The sequence below is a fragment of the Moschus berezovskii genome, chromosome 9, assembly GCF_049115385.1.
Source record: "Moschus berezovskii isolate FMDL1 chromosome 9, NW_MosBer_1.0, whole genome shotgun sequence".
Lineage (NCBI taxonomy): Eukaryota > Metazoa > Chordata > Mammalia > Artiodactyla > Moschidae > Moschus > Moschus berezovskii.
This window is the reverse complement of record NC_142468.1, coordinates 101884130-101906860: the sequence shown is the minus strand read 5'-3', so window position 1 is coordinate 101906860 and position 22731 is coordinate 101884130. Positions and strand designations below refer to the sequence as shown.

General features: G+C 37.2%; 2 protein-coding genes across 2 annotated transcripts; both read left to right on the top strand.

The window, feature by feature from the left end:
- Positions 1 to 747: 747 nt before the first annotated feature.
- On the top strand, positions 748 to 1686 carry LOC148776743 (olfactory receptor 4K13-like). The gene has a single exon (XM_088840387.1). It carries the CDS (start codon positions 748 to 750, stop codon positions 1684 to 1686), a length of 939 nt encoding a protein of 312 aa, XP_088696513.1.
- Positions 1687 to 20329: 18643 nt separating this feature from the next.
- On the top strand, positions 20330 to 21262 carry LOC148776742 (olfactory receptor 4K14-like). The gene has a single exon (XM_088840386.1). The coding sequence runs from the start codon at positions 20330 to 20332 to the stop codon at positions 21260 to 21262; it is 933 nt and encodes a 310-aa protein (XP_088696512.1).
- Positions 21263 to 22731: the final 1469 nt, after the last annotated feature.

The window sequence follows — 22731 nt, the reverse complement described above, 5'->3', positions numbered from 1 at the left end:
TATATTTTTTAAAAATGTGTAATGACCACCACTAGTTAAGCTGTGAGACATTGTTGCACTGGAGCATGGAATGGAGCATGGAAAAATAAAGGTAGATTTCTCAGGAACTAAAAGCATATATTTAAACCTTAATTTATGTTTTAATTCATAGTTCTTTACCAAAATATATTCCAAAATATAGTTCTTGTGAATCATGGGTATATTGTCTACATTTCTAATTTCCAGATTAAAAATTTCAATATTACTCTGTTGATATAAAACCCACCATAATTATCTAATGCATGGTTATCTTTATAGCACGAAGAGGCGTTTAGTGCCTTGTAGTCTAATTTTTTTATTTTATAGAGAAGGAAACTTGACCACCAAAAGGAAAATGGCTTATTCTATGTTGCTCAATGAATGGCTCTGCTAGGTGTTGTATTGAAACCTTCTAATTCCAAGTTCACAGCCTTATAAAATTGAGGTTTCATAATTTTGTGGTTTCATAACTATTTTTATTTTTGTTTTTCAGAAATGTATATTCTGAATTCTACCCTTATTTGGATACTTCTCTGGACCATTTAGTAAATCACTGACCAACAAAAATTCCCAAAAGTAGAAGGTGCTTATAAATTCAAATACCCTATCTAAATAGCGAAGTTGGTCATCAGCATGAACCACCCTTATGTAAGCATAATTTTCCTGCTCTTTATTCTTACTCATTTTGATTATTACAGGATTAAGTAGACAACCAGACAAGTGGATGACATGGAAAAGACAAACCATTCAGTGGTATCTGAATTCATTTTGCTGGGACTTTCCAAATCTCAGAATCTTCAGATTTTATTCTTTCTGGGATTCTCTGTGGTCTATGGAGGGATTGTGTTGGGAAACCTCCTCATCTTAGTCACTGTGATCTTTGACTCATGCCTTCACACACCAATGTATTTTCTGCTTATCAATCTCTCCTGTATTGATATGATCCTGGCTTCTTTTGCTACCCCTAAGATGATTGTAGATTTCCTCCGAGACCGGAAGACCATCTCCTGGTGGGGATGTTATTCTCAGATGTTCTTCATGCACCTCCTAGGTGGGAGTGAGATGATGTTGCTTGTAGCCATGGCAATAGACAGATATGTTGCCATTTGCAAACCCCTCCGTTACATGACTATCATGAGCCCACGAGTGCTCACTGGGCTACTGCTATCCTCTTACGCAGTTGGATTTGTGCACTCGTCTAGTCAAATGGCTTTCATGTTGAATTTGCCCTTCTGTGGTCCCAATGTTGTGGACAGCTTTTTCTGTGACCTACCCCTTGTGATCAAACTCGCCTGCGAGGACACCTATGTGCTCCAACTCCTGGTCATTGCTGACAGCGGCCTCCTGTCCCTCGTCTGCTTCCTCCTCCTGCTTGTCTCCTACACGGTAATTATTTACTCTGTCAGGCACCACACTGGCAGTGCTTCCTCTAAGGCTTTCTCCACTCTCTCAGCACACATCACAGTAGTGACTCTGTTCTTTGCCCTTTGTGTCTTTATCTATGTATGGCCCTTCAGCAGATATTCCATAGACAAAATTCTTTCTGTGTTTTATACGATTTTCACACCTCTCTTAAATCCTATTATTTATACATTAAGGAATCAAGAGGTAAAAGCAGCCATTTGGAAGATAAAGACTCGACATACAAATTCAAAGCACGCTTTGTAGATGACACCGCTGAAGAGGTGTTTGGACATTATTTAGGAATGCACTTTAAATGCATTTCAAGTTCTGTAAAACAGTATGTGTGATTGTTAAAAAGGAAGCCTCTCTATTGTCACCCTTAATGTTTAAATGCATAATATCTACAGTCTGGCAGGTGTGCGTTGAAATCCCACCTTCACCACTTTCTCTCATGCAAATTTGAACAAAATGAATAAATTCTCTGCAGCTTAGTTTCTTTATCTAGAAAAACTTCCTCGAATGTTTCTTTTACTATTTTCAGTTCAGTTCAGTTCAGTTCAGTCGCTCAGGTGTGTCAACTCTTTGTGACCCCATGAATCACAGCACGCCAGGCCTCCCTGTCCATCACCAACTCCGGAGTTCACTCAAACTCATGTCCATCGAGTCGGTGATGCCATCCAGCCATCTCATTCTCTGTTGTCCCCGTCTCCTCCTGCCCCCAACCCCTCCCATCATCAGAGTCTTTTCCAGTGAGTCAACTCGTCGCATGAAGTGGCCAAAGTATTTACTATTTTAGCAGGTCTTTAAGCTTTTGAACTGCAGTGTTGGAGAAGACTCTTGAGAGTCCCTTAAACTGCAAGGAGATCCAACCAGTCCATTCTAAAGGAGATCAATCCTGGGTGTTCACTGGAAGGACTGATGCTAAAGCTGAAACTGCAATACTTTGGCCACCTCATGCGACGAGTTGACTCACTGGAAAAGACTCTGATGCTGGGAGGAATTGGGGGCAGGAGGAAAAGGGGATGACAGAGAATGAGATGGTTGGATGGCATCACCAACTCGATGCACATGAGTTTGAGCAAACTCCGGGAGTTGGTGATGGACAGGAAGGCCTGGCATGCTGTGATTCAGGGGTTGCAAAGAGTCGGACACAACTGAGCGACTGAACTGAACTGAACTGAAACCTTGTAAAGTATATGATTATTGCTGCTATAATAGCTGCTGTCATTACAATGGTATTCTGCGTTTGGAATATGCACACAGATGACACTTCACATAGTTGTTTAGCTAAGGGCCTGGCTAACTACCTTGCTAGAGAGCTGCATTTTGTAGATAATCCCTAGTCAGTATGTATTAATTTTTAATTACCTACTTACCACAGTGCCTCCAACCATTCTGCATCTATTTAGTTAGGCTGCAAAATCCTGGAAGATATATCTAGGACTGTAAGGAGCATGGCCTAACCATGGAGAGAGTGAACGAAATTTGCAGTTGTGTTGTGGCATGAAAGCACTATATTAAAGGATGCACAGGATGCTGTCGAGATGCAGAGGAGCGACATCTAAATCAGAACAGGTTCAAGGAAGTCTTCCAGGAGAAGGCAATAATTGGAGTAAGCATTGGTTGGATAGAGAAGAAAGACATGCTGAGAAAGGGATCTGTATAGGAGAACACAGGGAAGCAAGAAATAGGACACCTTGGAGGAAGCACACATAATTTTTTTGAGCTGGGACATGGAGTTTGATAGCAAGAGCTGAGGTAGAGAGTTAGGTCAAATGCAGTCTTATCTTATAAAAGAAGACCTAAGGGACTCCTTGGCATTCAAAACTATATGATATGGAAATTAAAAGAGAAGGAAAAAGAAAGCATAGATTCTCCTGCCCCAAATAGTACATTGTACTGTTCTTATTCCAAGTTTGCCTTCTCCATTTCAGCTCTATCTATGATATTCCTCTTTGCCATCTAAGCAACTAAGCCTGGAACTGAATAAAAGACAAAAGGAAATTTATGGCAACTGGTTATGGGAAGAGATGCCCATTGTCTTTTAACTGCAGCACACAATAAAAGAGAATCATCACATGTTTGGAATTTATCATAGCTATGACCCGGAAAATAAAACATTAAATACTATGGCAGCAACACATCAATAGGTCATTTCTACATAAAAGGCACATCACATCAACCTTAGTTGTTTTATACCGAAAAACTAGTTTCTGGATAAAACAATGTACATGCATACTGAATTCTATCTGGCTAGATATATCTTTTCTCTGAGCACATCTTGTAGAAATGCATCATAGATTTAGAATAGTCTACAGTCTTGTTTCTACAAGCGCATTACTGATTGATGGTTGTGGCCAAAAATTTGTAATTTAAATTATTTGTTATGTATTTTTTTATGCCATCGCAGAGTAAAACCACTAACTACTCAAGTTTTTCCCCCAAACAGTTGCATATTTTTCCACATCATTATTTTTAATATAATTTATCCTCCTTTCACTTCGTTATGTGAAATTTGTAAACTGTTGTTGTTAGGAGGAATAATATTTTCCCTCTCTCGCAATTCTGCTTGCCATCGACATAATACAGAAACATTCATCTTGATATTAGCAAGACTTCTCTCTTTTTGCACTTCCTTCCCTATACCACTCACTCACTATTCCTCTTGGTATGAAGCATGCTTTATAGATCATTAAGGTTTAAAAACGAGACTGAGCATGAGGTCCTCATAGTTTTGCCCTTTCAGAGTTGCTCACACACTCATGAGTGCTCTTTCTGCTCTTGGTGTTAAACCTGAGTCAGGGATTATAACCTGCCTTCTAGGAGCAGATTTGGAAACGTCTCAAAGTGTCTTCCTCTAAGAATTATCTGCTCTAGAAGTATGGGTAGTTAAATGTATACTTGCCCCTGTCTGTTTAAGTATTTGTTCTGCAAACCCTCCCTTTGGGTTTCAGGGTTAAAATTAAGGGGAAATAGTACAGAGACTTTCGGAGTTATACATTCAATACAGCTTTACCAGTAATAATATTGATACTCTGTCTCTTCTTTTTTCCTGATTCTATTTATAGACTGGCTCAGAACTCAGGAAGGGGAAGGGGTGATTAACACTTCTGAGAATCCTGCAATCAATTCCTAGTACCCTCAGTTCAGTCAGTTCAGTTCAGTCGCACAGTCGTGTCTGACTCTTTGTGACCCCATGAATCACAGCACACCAGGCCTCCCTGTCCATCACCAACTCCCGGAGTTCACTCAAACTCATGTCCATCGAGTCGGTGATGCCATCCAGCCATCTCATTCTCTGTTGTCCCCGTCTCCTCCCGCCCCAAATCCCTCCCAGCATCAGACTCTTTTCCAGTGAGTCAACTCTAGTACTAGCATTAAGCTTTTTTCAAAAGTAGTTTTTAAATGGAAAAAAAAAAAAAAAGACTCTCTTTAGTGTATCATTCTGTAAGTTTGGACAAAAGCATATAGTCTTGTAAACATCACAGGAACATAGGAGAGTTTCATTAAACCCCCAAATTCCCCTGGTCCCATCTGTAGTCAACCTTCTCTCCCTTGCTCTGGTCTTGGTACAGGTGATCTATTCTCTGTCCCTAGTGTTTTGTCTTTTCTAGACTTGGATCTGGAATGACATGGAATCATATAGAAATAGCTTTTTGAACACGACTTCCTTCATTTAGCATAATGCCTGTGAGATTCATTCAATAGCAAGTTGTTTTAATTACCATAAGCCCATGTTCATTTTAATATCTATTTATTAACTATCCCCATTACTATTCTTCTAAAATTATTCTGAAACCAATTCAGTTATTCATTGATATTGAGTAGAATACTTCTATGAAATAACCTACTGCTGCTACTGCTGCTAAGTCACTTCAGTCGTGTCCGACTCTGTGTGACCCCATAGATGGAAGGCCACCAGGCTCCCCCGTCCCTGGGATTCTCCAAGCAAGAACACTGGAGTGGATTTCCATTTCCTTCTCCAGTGTGTGAAAGTGAAGTTGCTCAGTCGTGTCCGACCCTTAGCAACCCCACGGACTGCAGCCTACCAAGCTGCTCCATCCATGGGATTTTCTAGGCAAGAGTACTGGAGTGGCTTGCCATTGCCTTAGGTAATTATATTTGCACTCATCTTACACATCAATTTAGGGAGAAGTAAGATATTGACAATTTTGGGCTTTTTATTACAGAACATGTTTATTTCTGCACTTATTCAGGTCTTCTTTTATGTCCTCCAACAATGTTTAATAAAGTTTTCCATTACATACTAAAACTATTAAAATTATAACATATTATTTTATTTAATTTTAATGTCATTTTCAATTGTATTTTTTGTTATTTCTGGAGTGAAGAAAGTCTAGTTTTATATATGTGTGTGTGTTTGTGTGTGATACATATATATATTTACTTGAAATTAACCACTAAAATAAACTCTAAGTAATTCAAAATTTTATTCAATTTTGGGAGGCTTAGTATATAACATTTCAGCTATGATAAATATGTTTTTCTATTATTTTTCAGTATTTTATTTTATATCTTAGATCATGACATTTTGAGCACTTAGTACATTTTCTGAATTTTTTTCCAAAAAGCTGGAGAACAAAATAGATATTTGCCATAAAATTTGTGAGACAGTTCAACTCCAGTAAGATTTGCTGATTTTAATCTATTTGTACAATATGTTGAATATTTTGCATTTTACAAAAATAATTTAATATTCGAGATAAAAACTACAGTTTGCACTTGGCTTATTTGACATGGATAAAATTGCTAATTTCATTGGAGCTACTGTTAACATTTCCAGTAGGTAGAGGTAAATCTTTTAGGTGGTATAAGAAATCTAAGAAAATGCATTTAAAGCTGGAAGTTAGACCGCCTATCAAAAATTAATACAAATTTATAAGGAGCTTGGGCGCCATCTAGAGAGAGCAACCTCCTGTTTCTCTTCCTGGCTTTAAACAAGAAATCAAGAATTAGGAAGGAGAATTTATAAGAATGGGATGAATTCTTCCCAATCCCCTCAATAGATTCGGCTCTAAGTCCTGTACCTCCCAAATAGGAAGTCAGGCTGATTATTCTCATCATTACCAAAAAATAGCTATTTTCACAGACAAGTTTTAACATTATTTTGAGAACTTTCTTTCCTCTAGTACCCATCAGCCAAGTCTATAATCCCAGTAGATATCACAACCTACTAAAAAGGCAAGTCAAACTATTAGTAGTAGCAAGAAATTATCTATTGCTTATGATTTAAAATTTTTGTAACCTACCATAGATTTACAAAACTAATTCTTTAACTTCTCTAAAAGTGTGGATGAGCCTTCTAAATTTGAGGAGGAACAAATACATATAATACTCATTATAATCTTAATTTGCAAGATTTTATTTTGAGCATAATTGGTCAGATTGGTTAATATGTCCCAAGAAAAATAGGAATTGTTTAAGGCTGCTATGGAAAGAGTGGTTAAAGGTAATTCTTCAGTCAGTATTCAAAAGACAGATTTTGAAAAATTAATAGAATTAAAATAATTTTTAATTAAAAATAATATAATGGATGAGAAACTAAGTAAATAACTTGGCTATCTTAGTATTATTAGCTACTTGATGATTTTATCCCCATTTTTATATATGAGGGAACTGTCACAGAGGGGCTTTATAATTTATCTAAGTTTCCATATCTAGTAAGTAAAGAACTAAGATTCAAACTCAGTCTGTTTTTAGACTCCATGCACCTCTTTATAATTCTTATGCTACCTCTACCTTTAACCCAAATTCTGGAAACCATATTTATAAACAACCCATTCCCAAAATCCTGAAAGAGTTTAAAAATTAACAGAGGGAAGTTGGGTCCATGGACAAATAATGCAAAAGCTAATTTATTTTCCTTTATACTCAAGATTTCTTGAAGTGATATTGAACACTTCAACTATAAGACTTGCCTGTTCACAAGTATTGAGGTTTTGAAATAACCATATATAATAAATATGACGAAATTTTCAAGTAGTGTTGATTGTAAAAAGCTAAACAGTAAATAGTAAATAATTTTTAATTTTGCCATAGAGGTGTAGTCGGTAGAAAAGCATTTTCCAAAATTCATGTCCACCTGAAATCTCAGGATGTGACCTTGCTTGGAAATAGTGTATTTGTGGATACAATAAAGATATTGGTATAAATGAGGTCATACTGGATTAGGGTGATCCCTGAATCCGATGAATGTGCCCTATGGAGACAGAAAAGGACACACAGTTACACAAACGAAATTCCATGTGAAGACACAATATGCAGAGTTTGGAGTTACGCTGTCATAAACCAAGGAACACTTGGAGCTGCCAGAGCTGGAGGAGGCAAGAAGGGATCCTTTCCTGGAACTGTCAGAGGGAGCATGGTCCTGATGACACCTTTATTTCAGACTTCTACCTACTGGATGTGGAACAATAAATTTCTGTGGTTTTAAGCCACAGTGCTTGTAGCAATTTGTTATCATAGCCCTAGGAAACTAATACAACCAAGGAAAGTTACTTCATGTACTAGAAAAAAATTAAGGCTAAATACAAAGTTGCACCACCAAATTAACATGAAAATCAGATTTTGAATGATGCAAATTGATGGCAAGAATGTGGAAATATAGGACTCATGCAACATTAGTGGGAGAAACCAGTTTGTAGAGAATTGTGGCATTATTTATTGGACAAGGGAATGGTAACCCACTGCAGTATTCTTGCCTGGAGAATCCCATGGATAGAGGAGCCTGATGGGCTACAGTCTATGAGGTCGCAAAGAGTTGGACACGACTGAGTGGCTAACACACAATGGAACTAAATATATGCGTATATTAATGCCAAGCAATTCCTCCCTCACACCCACTGGTGCTCACAAAGTGGCAGCTGATCCTGTAAGGGCCAGCGATGAGAAAGGCTCTGTGGATGGAACTGCCCCGAGCCTCACACTCCTCCTTTCCTTCATGTCACACTGGCCCCACCCAGGTGCCAGTGCCATGTCAGTCACCAGCTAGCCCCTGAGAAGATTTTAAGATGCCCCTTGGTGACTGGTGAGTGGTCCCCTTCTGGATCAGACCTTCCTGGGAAGGCTTATGGCTCTACCAGATGGAGAGAGGCCAGTGGTGGCATGCGGAGGAGATCTAGAACAGAAAGGGAGCAGAGACATGACCTGGGTGAGGATCTTGTCTATTTCCCAGCACCTCGACCAGTATCTGGCACACTGGAGGATAAGGCACAGAGAGGTTAAGCAACATTCAGAGATCATCCAGCAAGTCAGGTGCAGAGCTGGTCCAGGAGTCTCATGTTTAATTCCAAAGCTGGGATTTGCATTTTTAGGTTCCTTCAAGCACAGATCAGAGGGAAGGCTGTGCTGTGGGTGGAGGTAACCTCTGGCTGCAGCATTTCAGCTCTGAGGTCCCAGGGAAAAGAAACTCTCCCCTGGAATGGAGCTCTGTATCTAATAAGGAAGCCCATTTCTCATTTCAGTGTGGAACTTTGGGATCCCTTTTAATTATTAAAAATTTTTTTTCCTGAATATTTGTCCTCCAAGAAAATGTGGCAAAAAAAAAAGTTTTATAAGAATTGTTCCATCCTGAAACACTGAAACTGTTTGAAATTACCCGACTAAAACATCACTCAATGATAAAGCTTAGAAAATTCTGTCATAGAATAGAAGTGAAATGTTTGCTAAATAAACAAATTAATAAATAAAATTGTTATTATGTGATAAGTGTTTGTGAATGTTATGTTTGCTCTTAATAAAACCCATAAAAAGAGTATTGAAACCAACCATATAGTGTCAATGAGAGAACATTAATTAAACACTAATATTTAAGTAAATTTGTTAGCAGTCACACTAGAGAAAGATCCTCTACATTAAAGTCTTTCACAAACTTCAACGACTCTTATCAGTCTCAAACTAACATAGTCGGTAGTTAATGTTAAATAATAAATAGTTTTAAAAACAGTTGAGCAGATAGTTCTATGCCCTCAATGATGTTTTTACCTTAACCTGGCCTCCTGTTTTAGGATTAACATTGTCCTTTTTATGTACACACTGTCCATGCTACATGATGCTATCATTTAAAGTTTGACTTTTTATTGCATTTTTTTGTCAAGAGCCACTAATCAAGTTACCCCTTGAGGCTTGCAATGATGTTTCATTTCTTATTCCCACTAGATTATTACACAATCTCTGGCATAAAATAGATTCTCAGGGCAGATTCATTTTAAGCAGTTAGTGCTGCGGTTAATTATGTGATGAAGATTTAAAGATTTAAGGGGAATCAATTACATCTTAACCATTTTCAGTTAGTGTGGCAGTGAAATGGTCAGTTAATATATCTGAGAAGTCAGTAGTGACATGGGATTAGAAGGAGAGACAAAAGAGTAGAGGAGAGCCATTTACAGAAAATATACTCTGGTAACCAGTATAGTTGCAGGTTAGCCATAGAAATCCCAATTTATATGTTAATGTCAGATGCATTAACCTCTCTTATTTGTTGGTACCTGTACAATTTAACATATTCTAAACATGTGTGGAGAAGACTCTTGAGAGTCCCTTGGACTGCAAGGAGATCCAAACAGTCCATTCTAAAGGAGATCAGTCCTGGGTATTCATTGGCAGGACTGATTGAATTGAAACTCCATAAAGTTAGACATAAAGATGGCTAATAAACACATGAAAAAATGCTCAACATCCCTCATCATCAGAGAAATGCAAATCAAAACCACAATGAGATACCATTTCACACCAGTCAGAATGGCTGCTATCCAAAAGTCTACATGCAATAAGTGCTGGAGAGGGTGTGGAGAGAAGGGAACCCTCTTACACTGTTGGTGGGAATGCAAACTAGTACAGCCACTATGGAGAACAGTGTGGAGATTCCTCAGAAAACTGGAAATAGAACTGCCATATGATCCAGCGATCGCACTCCTAGGCATACACACCGAGGAAACCAGAATTGAAAGAGACACATGTACTCCAATGTTCATTGCAGCACTGTTTATAATAGCCAGGACATGGAAGCAACCTAGATGTCCATCTGCAGATGAATGGATAAGAAAGCTTTGGTACATATACACAATGGAGTATTTCTCAGCCATCAAAAAGAATGCATTTGAATCAGTTTTAATGAGGTGGATGAAATTGGAGCCAATTATACAGAGTGAAGTAAGCCAGAAAGAAGAACATCAATACCGTATATTAACGTATATATATGGAATTTAGAAAAATGGTAACCTGAACCCTGTATAAGAGACTGCAAAAGAGACATAGGCATTTAGAACAGTCTTTGGGACTCTGTGGGAGAGGGTGAAGGTGGAATGATTGGGGAGAATGGAATTGTAGCATGTATATTATCATAAGTGACCAGTCCAGGTTCGACGCATAAATTTTCCTCTGTTCATTTCTTTGCATTTGTGCTTTTTTAATAAAATTCTTTTTAAAAAAAAAAAAAGAAACTCCAATACTTTGGCCACCTGATGCGAAGAGCTGACTCATTTGAAAAGACCCTGATGCTGGGAAAGATTGAAGGCAGGAGGAGAAGGGGACGACAGAGGATGAGATGGTTGGATGGCATCACCAACTCGATGGACATGGGTTTGGGTGGACTCCGGGAGTTGGTGATGGACAGGGAGGCCTGGCGTGCTGCGGTTCATGGGGTCGCAAAGAGTCGGACATGACTGAGCGACTGAACTGAACTGAACTGAAACATGTGTGGTTATCAAAGCTGTTTATTTCTGTACATATCAGAAACTTTCCTTTGTTTATAGTAATTTTAGCATTATCTTCTCTAATGGCCAGTGGCAAAGATTTCTTTGAAATAAATGTCATTTCCAGAAACATTTAATGAGTGGCAAGTTTATACTAGTATTTAGATTATATAATGTATTAGGATGGTTAAAATATGATCTTTAATTTTGAAACCATCAGTGTTTAGGCATTTTTAGAGAAACATTTTAATTAATACTGTAATTTAACAGACACCATTAGATATTTTTTTTTCTTTGAATCTATGGAAATATGAGATCTTATTTCTGATATGAGCAGCTTTAGCCCACAGCAGTCAGATAACCAGTGTGCACAGAAGCCTGAGAATCCTAAACACAACATCAGAGGTAGAAAAGGCAAAGTGAGCATTAAAGAAAGTAGCAGTAGCTTCTGAATGGAAACCTGTTGGTGTTCTTTAAAATATAAGAGCAATGGCAGATTTGGCATAAGAATTTATTTTACAGGCTGGAGTAGAAGGCTTTCAAAGTCATGTAGGTCAACTCTAAAGAGTTTTGAGAAGAAAGTTCATGACAGGAGTAGCAGTAAAAAGTCATCAAAGAGTAGTATTAGGGATGTGTTATTGGGGACAACTGACATAGAGGAGGGTAGAAGGAAATACGAAAACCCAGAATATATGGAAGTCTATCTGACATGACCTTATGGGGCTCTAGAAGAATTATGCATGAGTGTTTCAGTTTGATGTGCATCACATCACTTCCCCAAATATTGTGGCTCATGTAGCCACTTTATTCTGCTTGCAAATTTGTGGGTCAGTGAGTGAGAAAGGGCTGAGACAAGTAGTTCACATCTGAGCAACATAGGGTCAGTTTATTTTGAAACTGAACTCATCTTGGGTAATCTTTCAAGAGGGCTTCTTTTCTCATACGTCAGTCATTATGAGCTGTAAATCTTCATTGGGAGAGGCATGTCTCATTGTAGAAGAGTATATAGAAGAAAAGGTGCATATTTCTTTGGAAAATATGATCTGCTATAGGAGGATAGTCAGGATTGTGACCCAGTATCTTGCTAACATTATATCGTAGGTGAAAGAGCTATTGAACCAGAAGAATAACTGAGAATATTAATAAAGAGACAGAAATAATGAAAAAAAGACATTTTGGAATGAAAAAATACAATAACAGAAATGAAACATTCACTAGTGGAAATGAAACACTCAACTGCACTTTGGCTTTCAGAAGAAAATAGCAGTGAACTTGAGGATAAGTCAGTTGAGAGTATCCAGTCAAGGAACAGAAACAAAGAAGAATAAAGAAAAATTAAAAGCGCTTTAGAGACCTGAGGAGTACCATTAAAAGTACTAAAATATATAATGGTAATTGTAAAGGAAAACAAGACAGAAAGAAAGAAATAGAAAGAATAGTTAAAGAAATAACAACAACAAGAGACCCAAAACCTTCCTATACTTGATGAGAAACACTAATATATATGCCAAAAAATCTCATGTGTGAGTGCTCAGTACTTGAGTCATGTCCAATTCTTTGCGATCCCATGGACTGTAGCTTGCCAAGCTCATCTGTCCATGAAATTTTCCAGGCAAGAATACTGGAGTGGGTTGCCATTTCCTTCTCCGGGGGATCTTCCTGACCCAGGGATCGAACATGTATTGCCTCCGTCTCCTGCATTGGCAGGTGGATTCTTTACCTCTGCACCACCTGGGAAGCCCTCAGTGACCTTAATAAATTCAGGTTCACAGCTACATACATATTAGTCAAACTGTTAAATACTAAGTAATGGATCTTGAATCCAGAAAAAAAAATACTCATACATCACACACAAGTTACTCTCAATATGTTTACAGTTCGTCCCTCATCAAAAAGCATAGATGCCAGAAGTTAGTGGAATGACATACTTCAAGTTCTAGAGGGAACAAAGCAGATGTTATTCTTAAAATATTATTTCTCTACCTTTACTTGTCTTTAGGCTACCTGAAGGAGTAGCGCTTGTTTTTATTTCACATACCTAGTAACTCACTCAAGATAGAAAAGCAGACAACATTCCTCAAAACATTGTAATGCAAATAAAAAATCCACAGCAACCTTGGACAAAAGTTTACTGTTGAGGTATACAATAGAACACCAAAACTTATGGAACAAATTTGGGGAGAGTTTCTTTGGGAAATTGTCTCTTTCAAAAGTGACTAGGTATATTGAGGAATTAGAAAGTTACATGCATGACCAGAGTGAGATATACGCTCAAAAAAATTTAAAAAGACATGAGAAGACTTTAAGCTTTCATCTCTGACTGGTCTCTAAGCTAAGTGCAAACAGAAAGTTAAGGCTTAAGGCAAAGTTGTAAATGGCCTGTTTAAGCACTGAATACGTGTTCCTGCACAGAGCCAATCTGCAAAGTTTTAGTGGTTCTTTCTTCCTTCCCTCTCTGTTTTCTTTCTCTTTGTCTTCGTCTCTCAATCTCTCTCTCCTCGACTCCCTTTCTCTCTCTCACCTGCTCTTTACATTCAGAAAAGCTCTGTCAAAACACTAGCTGAAAACAGAGGAGTCCAAGATGGCAAAATAGGAAGAACCTGAACTCATCGCTTCCCCTGGAAAAATAAACTGACTAAAACATACCTCATACTTGACCAAGGATGTGGTGTATTTATTCCAAATTTTGTATGTGAATAAATGTGATATTTGTTAATTTTTATGTTTGACATTTATTGAAGTAAGATGTTTAATGTTCACTGGCCTATTACTCTCTTCATTTAAAAAATAATTTTCTTATACTCTTTGTTCATTTTTCTCTTCAAGTTTTCTTACTGATTTGTAATTTATTCATTTTTTTCTATATTGAAGATATTAGGCCTTTGTGATCAGGGCTATAATACCCACTCTGGAACTTTGTGTGGATTGGAAAAAAATTGTGATTCCATTTTGGCAGACGCAGGCTTGGTCAGTGTAAATGGTTCATTGGAAGGGTGTGGCACAGGCTGGATGTCAGCCCCCAAAGACCCTTTGGCCAGTAGGACTTGAGCAGTTAAAGCTTACATGATTCACAAGTTTAGACATACAGTTAACCAGTTTGTAGCTGGATTTTAATATTATTGTGATGATGTCTCAAATACAAAATGTTTTTTTAATTTTAAATATTTTGATAATTTATCCTTCTACTATCTGAATTCTTCCATTGTGGAGAGAAGCGGCGGTAGAGGGGAAAGGAGAGGGAAGGGAAGAAAACGGACAAGAAGAGAAGAAATTTATTCTAAGGGATGGTTCATGTGATTTGGAGCCCTAGCAAGTCAGGTAATCTGAAGTATGGACTGGCAGGCTGGAATCCCAAGCAAGCTGATGACTTTTTTTTTTCTTTTTTTTTTTATTGTTGTTCTTCTATTCAATTTCAGAGATTTAGAGGATAATCTAGAGTATTCATTTAGCCTTCAACTGATTGGATAAGGCCCACCCACATTGTGGATTGTGATCTTCTTTACTCAGAGTTCACCAATTTAACATCAGTCTCATCCAAAGACACTCTCCATGTTGACATGTATAATTAATTATCACATTTAGTAATTCCTTCCCTACCTCTGCATCAAGTGTCCACTTCTGTGATTTGTCACAGTTTCTCTGTAGTTGTTTTACATAATATAGCTGTACTCACATAAAAGCTACATTTCAGACACAAGTGACACTGATATGTCGTCTACTTCCACAATCATTATTTAGCAACCATTCTTTCTGTGTTTCTAATAGAGAAACAGAACCTTAGAAAGGTTTTATTGTTCCTTTCAGTGAACTATAATTATGTAACACCAGTTTGGAACTGGTCTTTTCATTACATGCAGGTGCTATCTTGGAAGAAAAATGTGTTATACATTTGACTGCATATATATGTCGAATATGGAATTCAATGTTATGCAGATAGTTGCAAATGTGATTACCATTCATTAGAACATTCTAGGATTTTTGCAACCACACAACCATTAGAATAAGAAACTTGATTTAATTTAAAATGATTTGGGTAAGTAAGTGGGACACTAATTATAAATGATCTGTAGTAACCCAGAAAAGAGGTGATCATATGAATCTGACTTTGAGAAAGCAAATATTTTGTTATATATAAATCTGATATTGCTGGTAGGAATGAGCCTTCTCCAAAGTGTTATGCTGGATCTTCAGCATATTTTTAGAATGTAGCTTGTTAATTTGACTATTTGAGAAAGAAGCATGCATATTTTTGAGGTCTTCCCTCATAGCTCAGTTGGTAAAGAATCTGCCTGCAATGCAGGAGACCAGGGTTCAATTGCTGGGTCAGGAAGATCCTCTGGAGAGGAAATGGCAACCCACTCCAGTATCCTCGCCTGGAGAATCCCATGGACAGAGGAACCTGGCAGGTTACAGTCCATGGGATTGCAAAAGTCGGACACAACTTAGTGACTAAACCACCAACCAAAAGTATATTTTATACTTTTTAAACTAGATAATGATGCTTTATTATTCTAGTTGACTTATTAAAGTAATTGCAGCTATGATTTTATAACCTGACAGACATTTAAAATGTTTCTTCCATTGGCAACTGGGGAAGTGAACATGATTCACTACCAACAATTTCCACTAGAAGATGGCTTATTCCCCAGACTCCATCATGATAATTAGACAAAAATAGCTGGTCTTTAAAGGATTCTTAATCTGATAGGCAAGAGGATATAGACATTAATGTCTGAAATCTGAGGGAAACTCAAATCTGAAGTTCTCTATCTTCTTAAAATGATACTTCTAAGGCTTATTTTTTAGGAGGCAGAAGATATAATTATATCTTCTCTGGAATTAAAATATGTATGTTTTAAAAAGTTTTATTTAAGTATAATAGATGTAAAATTCAAACTTAGGGATCTACAGTGTCAGTACTGAATATTTTAACTCCAGGTTAGTAAAAATCACTGGATGTATATTTAAGTGAATGTGTGTCTAAACAGAAAAGTCAGATAGAGACTGATTTGTTCTTTTAACTTGTATATTAAATGATTAGAGTAAAGCGTATTAACATTTAAATTTCTTCATTGCTATACTTAAGCATCTTTTGTAGGTATGCAACCTCATTTTTTTTTCCTGATTACAAATTCAACATTGTTTAATTATCTTTAAAAAGCGCTTGCAAATCATAAAAGGGTCTCTGAAATTAGAACCCTATATAAGTTTTTCTTATTTTACTTTTTTTAGTATCTATTTTATTTATTTATTTATTTATTATTTTTATTGGAGGCTAATTATTTTACAATATTATATTGATTGGTTTTGCATACATTGACATGAATCTGCCCCAGGTGTACATGAGTTCCCCTTCCTGAACCCCTCTCCCACCTCTGTTGAGATATAGTTTACATATCATACAGTTCACTCACTTTAAGTGTTCGGTTCGATGGTTTTTAGTATCTTTACATTTCAGAGTTGTGCATCCATCACCAATATCTAATTCTGGAACATTTTGACTCAACGGCAAGTGTTTTTTTTTTTAATTTTTTGTTTCCTGAATTTTCCATTTGATTATTTCAACTTTTCATTCTCTTTTTTTTTTGTTTTGTTTTATATATCCAGAGTAACATTTATTTTTATTTTTTTTACTTCAGTTAAAAGTATTTTTATTGAAAAAGCACAAATGCAAAGAAATGAACAGAGGAAAATTTAAGCGTCGAACCTGGACTGGTCACTTATGATAATATAGGTGCTACAATTCCATTCTCCCCAATCATTCCACTTTCACCCTCTCCCACAGAGTCCCAAAGACTGTTCTAAATGCCTATGTCTCTTTTGCAGTCTCTTATACAGGGTTCAGGTTACCATCTTTCTAAATTCCATATATATGCGTTAATATACAGTATTGATGTTCTTCTTTCTGGCTTACTTCACTCTGTATAATTGGCTCCAATTTCATCCACCTCATTAAAACTGATTCAAATGCATTCTTTTTGATGGCTGAAAAATACTCCATTGTGTATATGTACCAAAGCTTTCTTATCCATTCATCTGCCGATGGACATCTAGGTTGCTTCCATGTCCTGGCTATTATAAACAGTGCTGCAATGAACATTGGAGTACATGTGTCTCTTTCAATCTCATTCTCTTAATTTTTATAAAACACTAAATTAAACATAGTTATGTTTTAGATTTACATGTGACATTTTTCATGGTCATAAAGAGGAAGAAATATCAATAAAGATACTGCCATTATGGTCTGTACTATGTATGCTACAATGGGTTTCAGGGTAATCCAACTATATTTATGAAGAGTTCCTGAATTGTGATTTATGACCACTCTGTCCACGAAGCACTTAATTTCAAATTTATAACCCCAGTCTATTAACAAAGGTGTTGCAATTAAATATTTATAAAAGTTCAAGAGAAATAAAAAATTTTGAGTCCTTATTATCTTGACAAAAGTCTGTTGAGATGAGTACTATTTGAGTGGTTTAAAACAGATAAAACCATTAACTCCTATAGATTTTAAAATTTTACTATTGTGTCCTATTCATATCATTAGAATATTTCAAGCATGGAATGTGTTTCTTTATGTGCTTAGTCGCTCAGTTGTGTCTGACTCTTTGGGGGCCCATGTAGGCTCCTCTGTCCATGGAATTTTCCAGGCAAGAATACTGGAGTGGGTTGCCATTTCCTACTTCAGGGGGTCTTCCCAACACTGGAATCGAACCCACATCTCTTGAGTCTCCTGAATTGGCAGGTGGGTTCCTCATCACTAGCACCACCTGGGAAGCCCCTGTGTTACTTTAGTTCCCTGTAAAAACTTTATAATACTATTTTTTCAATTTTATAAAGGGTAAACATAATTAAACTCTTACAAAGGACAGTTCTACATGTTTAGTAAAATTTTTCACAAAGAACTATTCAATGACTTTACAAATTGGTTTATACAGTAACTTCCTCTTGTGATGAAAGTGAAACACAAGCTTATCTCTCTTGATAAATCAATATTGGGATCTATACATCCCATTGTACTTCTGGGGAGCTCAAAGCTATATTTTTAAATCAAATACTGACCTTAGCAATCTCTTATACATAATTGTGAAAGCAGCACACCCCCCTCACCAAATTATTTCATAGGTTTTATGCTCTGATTTTTGTTGAGAGGTCCTAAAAAAAATCTCATTCATTGAAAGCCATCTTAAAATCTTTTCAAAACAGTTTATAAAAAAAACAATTAGACCATTAGCTTTGTATTCCCAAACCAAATTAAAAAAAATAACAAAAGCAGTAATTTTTAAAAATGTGTGGAATCAGGGAAATTGTATAAATCTTAGATAAATTTATTTATTTTCTTTCATATTGGTTGGTTTCTATATACTTAATTAAGTGAGAATGGGAAACTCTGTTGGTGTTATATAGATATGATCTGAATGAGTGAGTGTGTGAAGGAGTAAATTAGTACAGAAGATATGTTTACTGAATATCATAGAGTTTTTACACTTAAAATGGCTGTATTCTATAGTTGATCAATTGGAGTTAATAAATCAGGCCCCCCCAAAAATCCAAATAGGCTTAACCCGAAGAGATACTAACTCTATTGCTCTTTGGGAAGCCATATCTTGAGTTGAATATTAATTGGAAAGTAAGACATAATTTTTCTGAACCAGATCTTCTTTATCATTCAGTTAATCATAAGCATTATAACAAATTATACTATAAGGGCCTTTTTCATTTTTTGACAAAAACAGTTTTCTAAATGATAAAAGAAAAAATATATTCTCATTATAATTATAAAGCATAAAAAAAACACAATTATAAAGAAGTGCATGAATAATAGTCTATATCTGTATTAACATGGTATCAGTCTATACTCTTTTATCTCTCTTTTCCATATATAGAATTTGCTGACTACAGCCCATTTTTATAGCCTTTTGAAATATCTTATAAGTGAACTCCACCAGATTTCTGTCATTTGTAGATTTGATAATTATGTTTTCTCCAAGTTTAGGAAAGAGTCCTGTGGCCTCAACTGAGGCTATTCTCCCTGATGGTACAAATTCATGCTTTACATTAAAATTGTATATAATTGGGCTACTATTTAGATCAAATTTTGCTCAAAGACAGTAACAGAAAATATGATAAATGCCATTCTATAACTGGTATAAAGCAAAATAATGTCACCACCCCCCAATTTACTAAACAGAATATACAATAAATGGTTCACAATCTGGCAGGTTTCCTATATTTATATATCATCTCAAATATGTTTTTAACCAAATCATGCTTTTTAGCTTGGAAGAATATTTTTCCTTTTAATTTGCCTCGAAGGGATGAAATTTACTTCATCTTTTGGCTTCTGGTGAGAGATGTTGGTTGGTGCTTAGGTATGTAGATATGGCCACCCATCAAATGTCTTTGCCAGATATGGTTTTGAGTTTGTATAGGTAAATGCAAGGGGCTTACCTGGTAGCTCAGTGGGTAAAGAATCCATCTGCAATGAGGGAGACCTGGGTTCGATCCCTGGTTTGGGAAGATCCCTTGGAGGAGGGCGTGGCAACCCGCTCTAGTATTCTTGTCTGGAGAATCCCCATGGACAGAAGAGCTTGGCGGGCTGTAGGCCATAGAGTCACAAACAGTCCGACATGACTGAACAACTAAGCACAGCACAGGTAAATGGAAAACAGAGGAGAGAAGGGGAGACTTGACAATGTACATTCAATTGTCATTGATGGCATTATTTTAAATTAAGTTTTAATTCCAATTCTTAGGTCTGTTACTTAAAAACAGTTAAAAATAGTGACAGGTGGACAGACTATAATACTATTAAGAAAATCTTTATATTCTCAATCCTACAAGGATTTTTGGTTCACCTTCTATACATGATTGATTCTATATTTGCTCATGGTCAAAGGCTAGATAATGGAGAAAAAAATATTCCCACAACTCTCATCTATGCTGGAGTCTCCCAGAATGTCTAACTGCCCCTAAGGAAACACTGAAGTCTGAAAAAGGTGAATAAATATGTTGGTAGGCAATCGGTTTAAATCTTCTATATAGCGTATTTTATGTTCTCTCTTACAACTTAAAATCTATATTTAGATCACACTTAATCGATCACTTTCATGTGCCTGGGAAATGATAGGCACTTTCACTTATATCTCTTTTCTTGTGTATATTCAGAACAAAATCTGAGACCAGTGATAATGGACCTGCAGAATTATTCCTCGGTATCAGAATTTGTGTTGCATGGACTCTGCACTTCACAGCATCTTCAAAAATTTTTCTTTGTATTCTTCTCTGAGATCTATGTGGTCCCTGTTCTGGGCAACCTTATCATTGTGGTCACTGTAATATCTGACCCCCATTTCCACTCCTCCCCTATGTACTTCCTGCTGGGGAATCTCTCTTTCCTGGACATATGGCTGGCCTCATTTGCCACTCCCAAGATGATCAGGGACTTCCTTAGTGATCAAAAGCTCATCTCCTTCAGAGGATGTATGGCTCAAATCTTCTTCTTGCATTTTGTTGGAGGGGCTGAGATGGTACTTCTTGTTACCATGGCCTATGACAGGTATGTGGCCATATGCAAGCCTTTACATTACATGACAGTGATGAGCCAGCGGACTTGCGTGGGGCTGGTGTTGGTTTCATGGGTCATTGGATTTGTGCACTCCATCAGTCAGGTAGCCTTTACTGTAAATTTACCTTACTGTGGCCCCAAAGAGGTGGACAGCTTTTTCTGTGACCTTCCTCTTGTGATCAAGCTTGCCTGCCTGGACAATTATGTCTTGGGTATACTTATGATCTTAGACAGTGGGTTGCTTTCCATGAGCTGTTTTCTTCTCCTCCTGATCTCCTACACTGTTATTCTCATCACTGTCCGACAGCGTGCAGCTGGTGGGGTATCCAAAGCACTCTCAACTTGCTCAGCACATATCATGGTAGTCACACTCTTCTTTGGGCCCTGCATTTTCATTTACGTGTGGCCTTTTAGTAGGTTCTCTGTGGACAAGCTCCTCTCTGTGTTTTATACCCTTTTTACTCCACTCTTGAACCCTCTTATCTACACACTGAGAAATAAGGAGATGAAAATATCTATGAAGAAACTGAGAAACCGACATGTGACTTTTCACTGAAGTCCAGCTTTCCAAAAAGTTATATGTTCTTATTCATTCAGAAGATATCTTTCTTTAATATAATTCTGATCAAATATTTCATTCTGACATGACATTGGTATAATTTGTATTGTGTTACATTATAGAGAAATAGTTACTGATTTCAACAAAATATATACATAATTTTGTGTGTGATATTATATATATGCATATGTAATTGCTCATACAATATATGTTTACTCAGGGCTTCCCTAATGGCTTAGATGGTAAAGAATCTGCCTGCAATGCAGGAGACACATATTCAATCGCTGGGCTGGGAAGAGCCTATGGAGAAGGGAATGTCTACCCACTCCAGTATTCTTGCCTGGAAAATACTGTGGACAGAGGAGCCTGGCAGGCTACAGTTCATGGGTTCACAGAGAACTGGACACAACAGAGCTACTAAGCAGGCATGCATGCGTATGTTTACTCAATTCCACACATCCTCCTTGGAATGAATTCCACATTCTTTAAGCCAGATTTCTCTTAACAATTTGTCTAACAAAATTGATTAAAAATGAATTTTTATTTCCTAATCATAGTCCAGTGGGGCTTCCCAGGTGGCACAGTGGAAAAGAATCTGCCTGCCAGTGCAGGAGATGCCAGAGTCATGGGTTTGATCCCTGGGTGGGAAAGAGCCCCTGGAGAAGGAAATGGCAACCCGCTCAAGTATTCTGGCCTGGGAAAATCCCATGGACAGAGGAGCCTAATGGGCTACAGTCCATGGGGTTGCAAAGAGTCAAACATGACTGAGCATACACACACATATACACATACACACAATTATAGTCCAACACACAAGGGCTCTCGGTTCATAGCATGAGATATTTGGCCCAGGGAAGGTAGCTTGAGAGTAAATAATACCATGTGAATCTTTGTCCTGGTTTTGAAACCCTGAGAGGAAAAATTGCTTCACAATTTCAGGATCATATTGCTTTAAAAAGCAAGATGGGGAGCACATGTACACCGGGGGTGGATTCATATCAATGTATGGCAAAACCAATGCAATATTATAAAGTAATTCAGTTCAGTTCAGTTCAGTGCAGTCGCTCAGTCGTGTCCGACTCTCTGCGACCCCATGAATCACAGCACGCCAGGCCTCCCTGTCCATCACCAACTCCGGGATTTCACTCAAACTCATGTCCACAGAGTCGGTGATGCCATCCAGCCATTTCATTCTCTGTCGTCCCCTTCTCTTCCCGCCCCCAACCTTTCCCAGCATCAGAGTCTTTTCCAGTGAGTCAACTCGTCGCATGAGGTGGCCAAAGTATTGCAGTTTCAGCTTTAGCATCAGTCCTTCCAATGAACACCCAGGATTGATCTCCTTTAGAATGGACTGGTTGGATCTTTTTGCATTACAAGGGACTCTCAATTAAAATTTTTTTAAAACAGCATATTATTTTTTCTTTTGAATGTGTATTATATTTAAACTTTTTTATTTAAAAACAATG

What these genes read in the sequence shown, in the direction of transcription:
- LOC148776743 (XM_088840387.1), top strand. Translation starts at nt 748, where the DNA reads ATGGAAAAGACAAACCATTCAGTGGTATCTGAATTCATTTTGCTGGGA.
- LOC148776742 (XM_088840386.1), top strand. Translation starts at nt 20,330, where the DNA reads ATGGACCTGCAGAATTATTCCTCGGTATCAGAATTTGTGTTGCATGGA.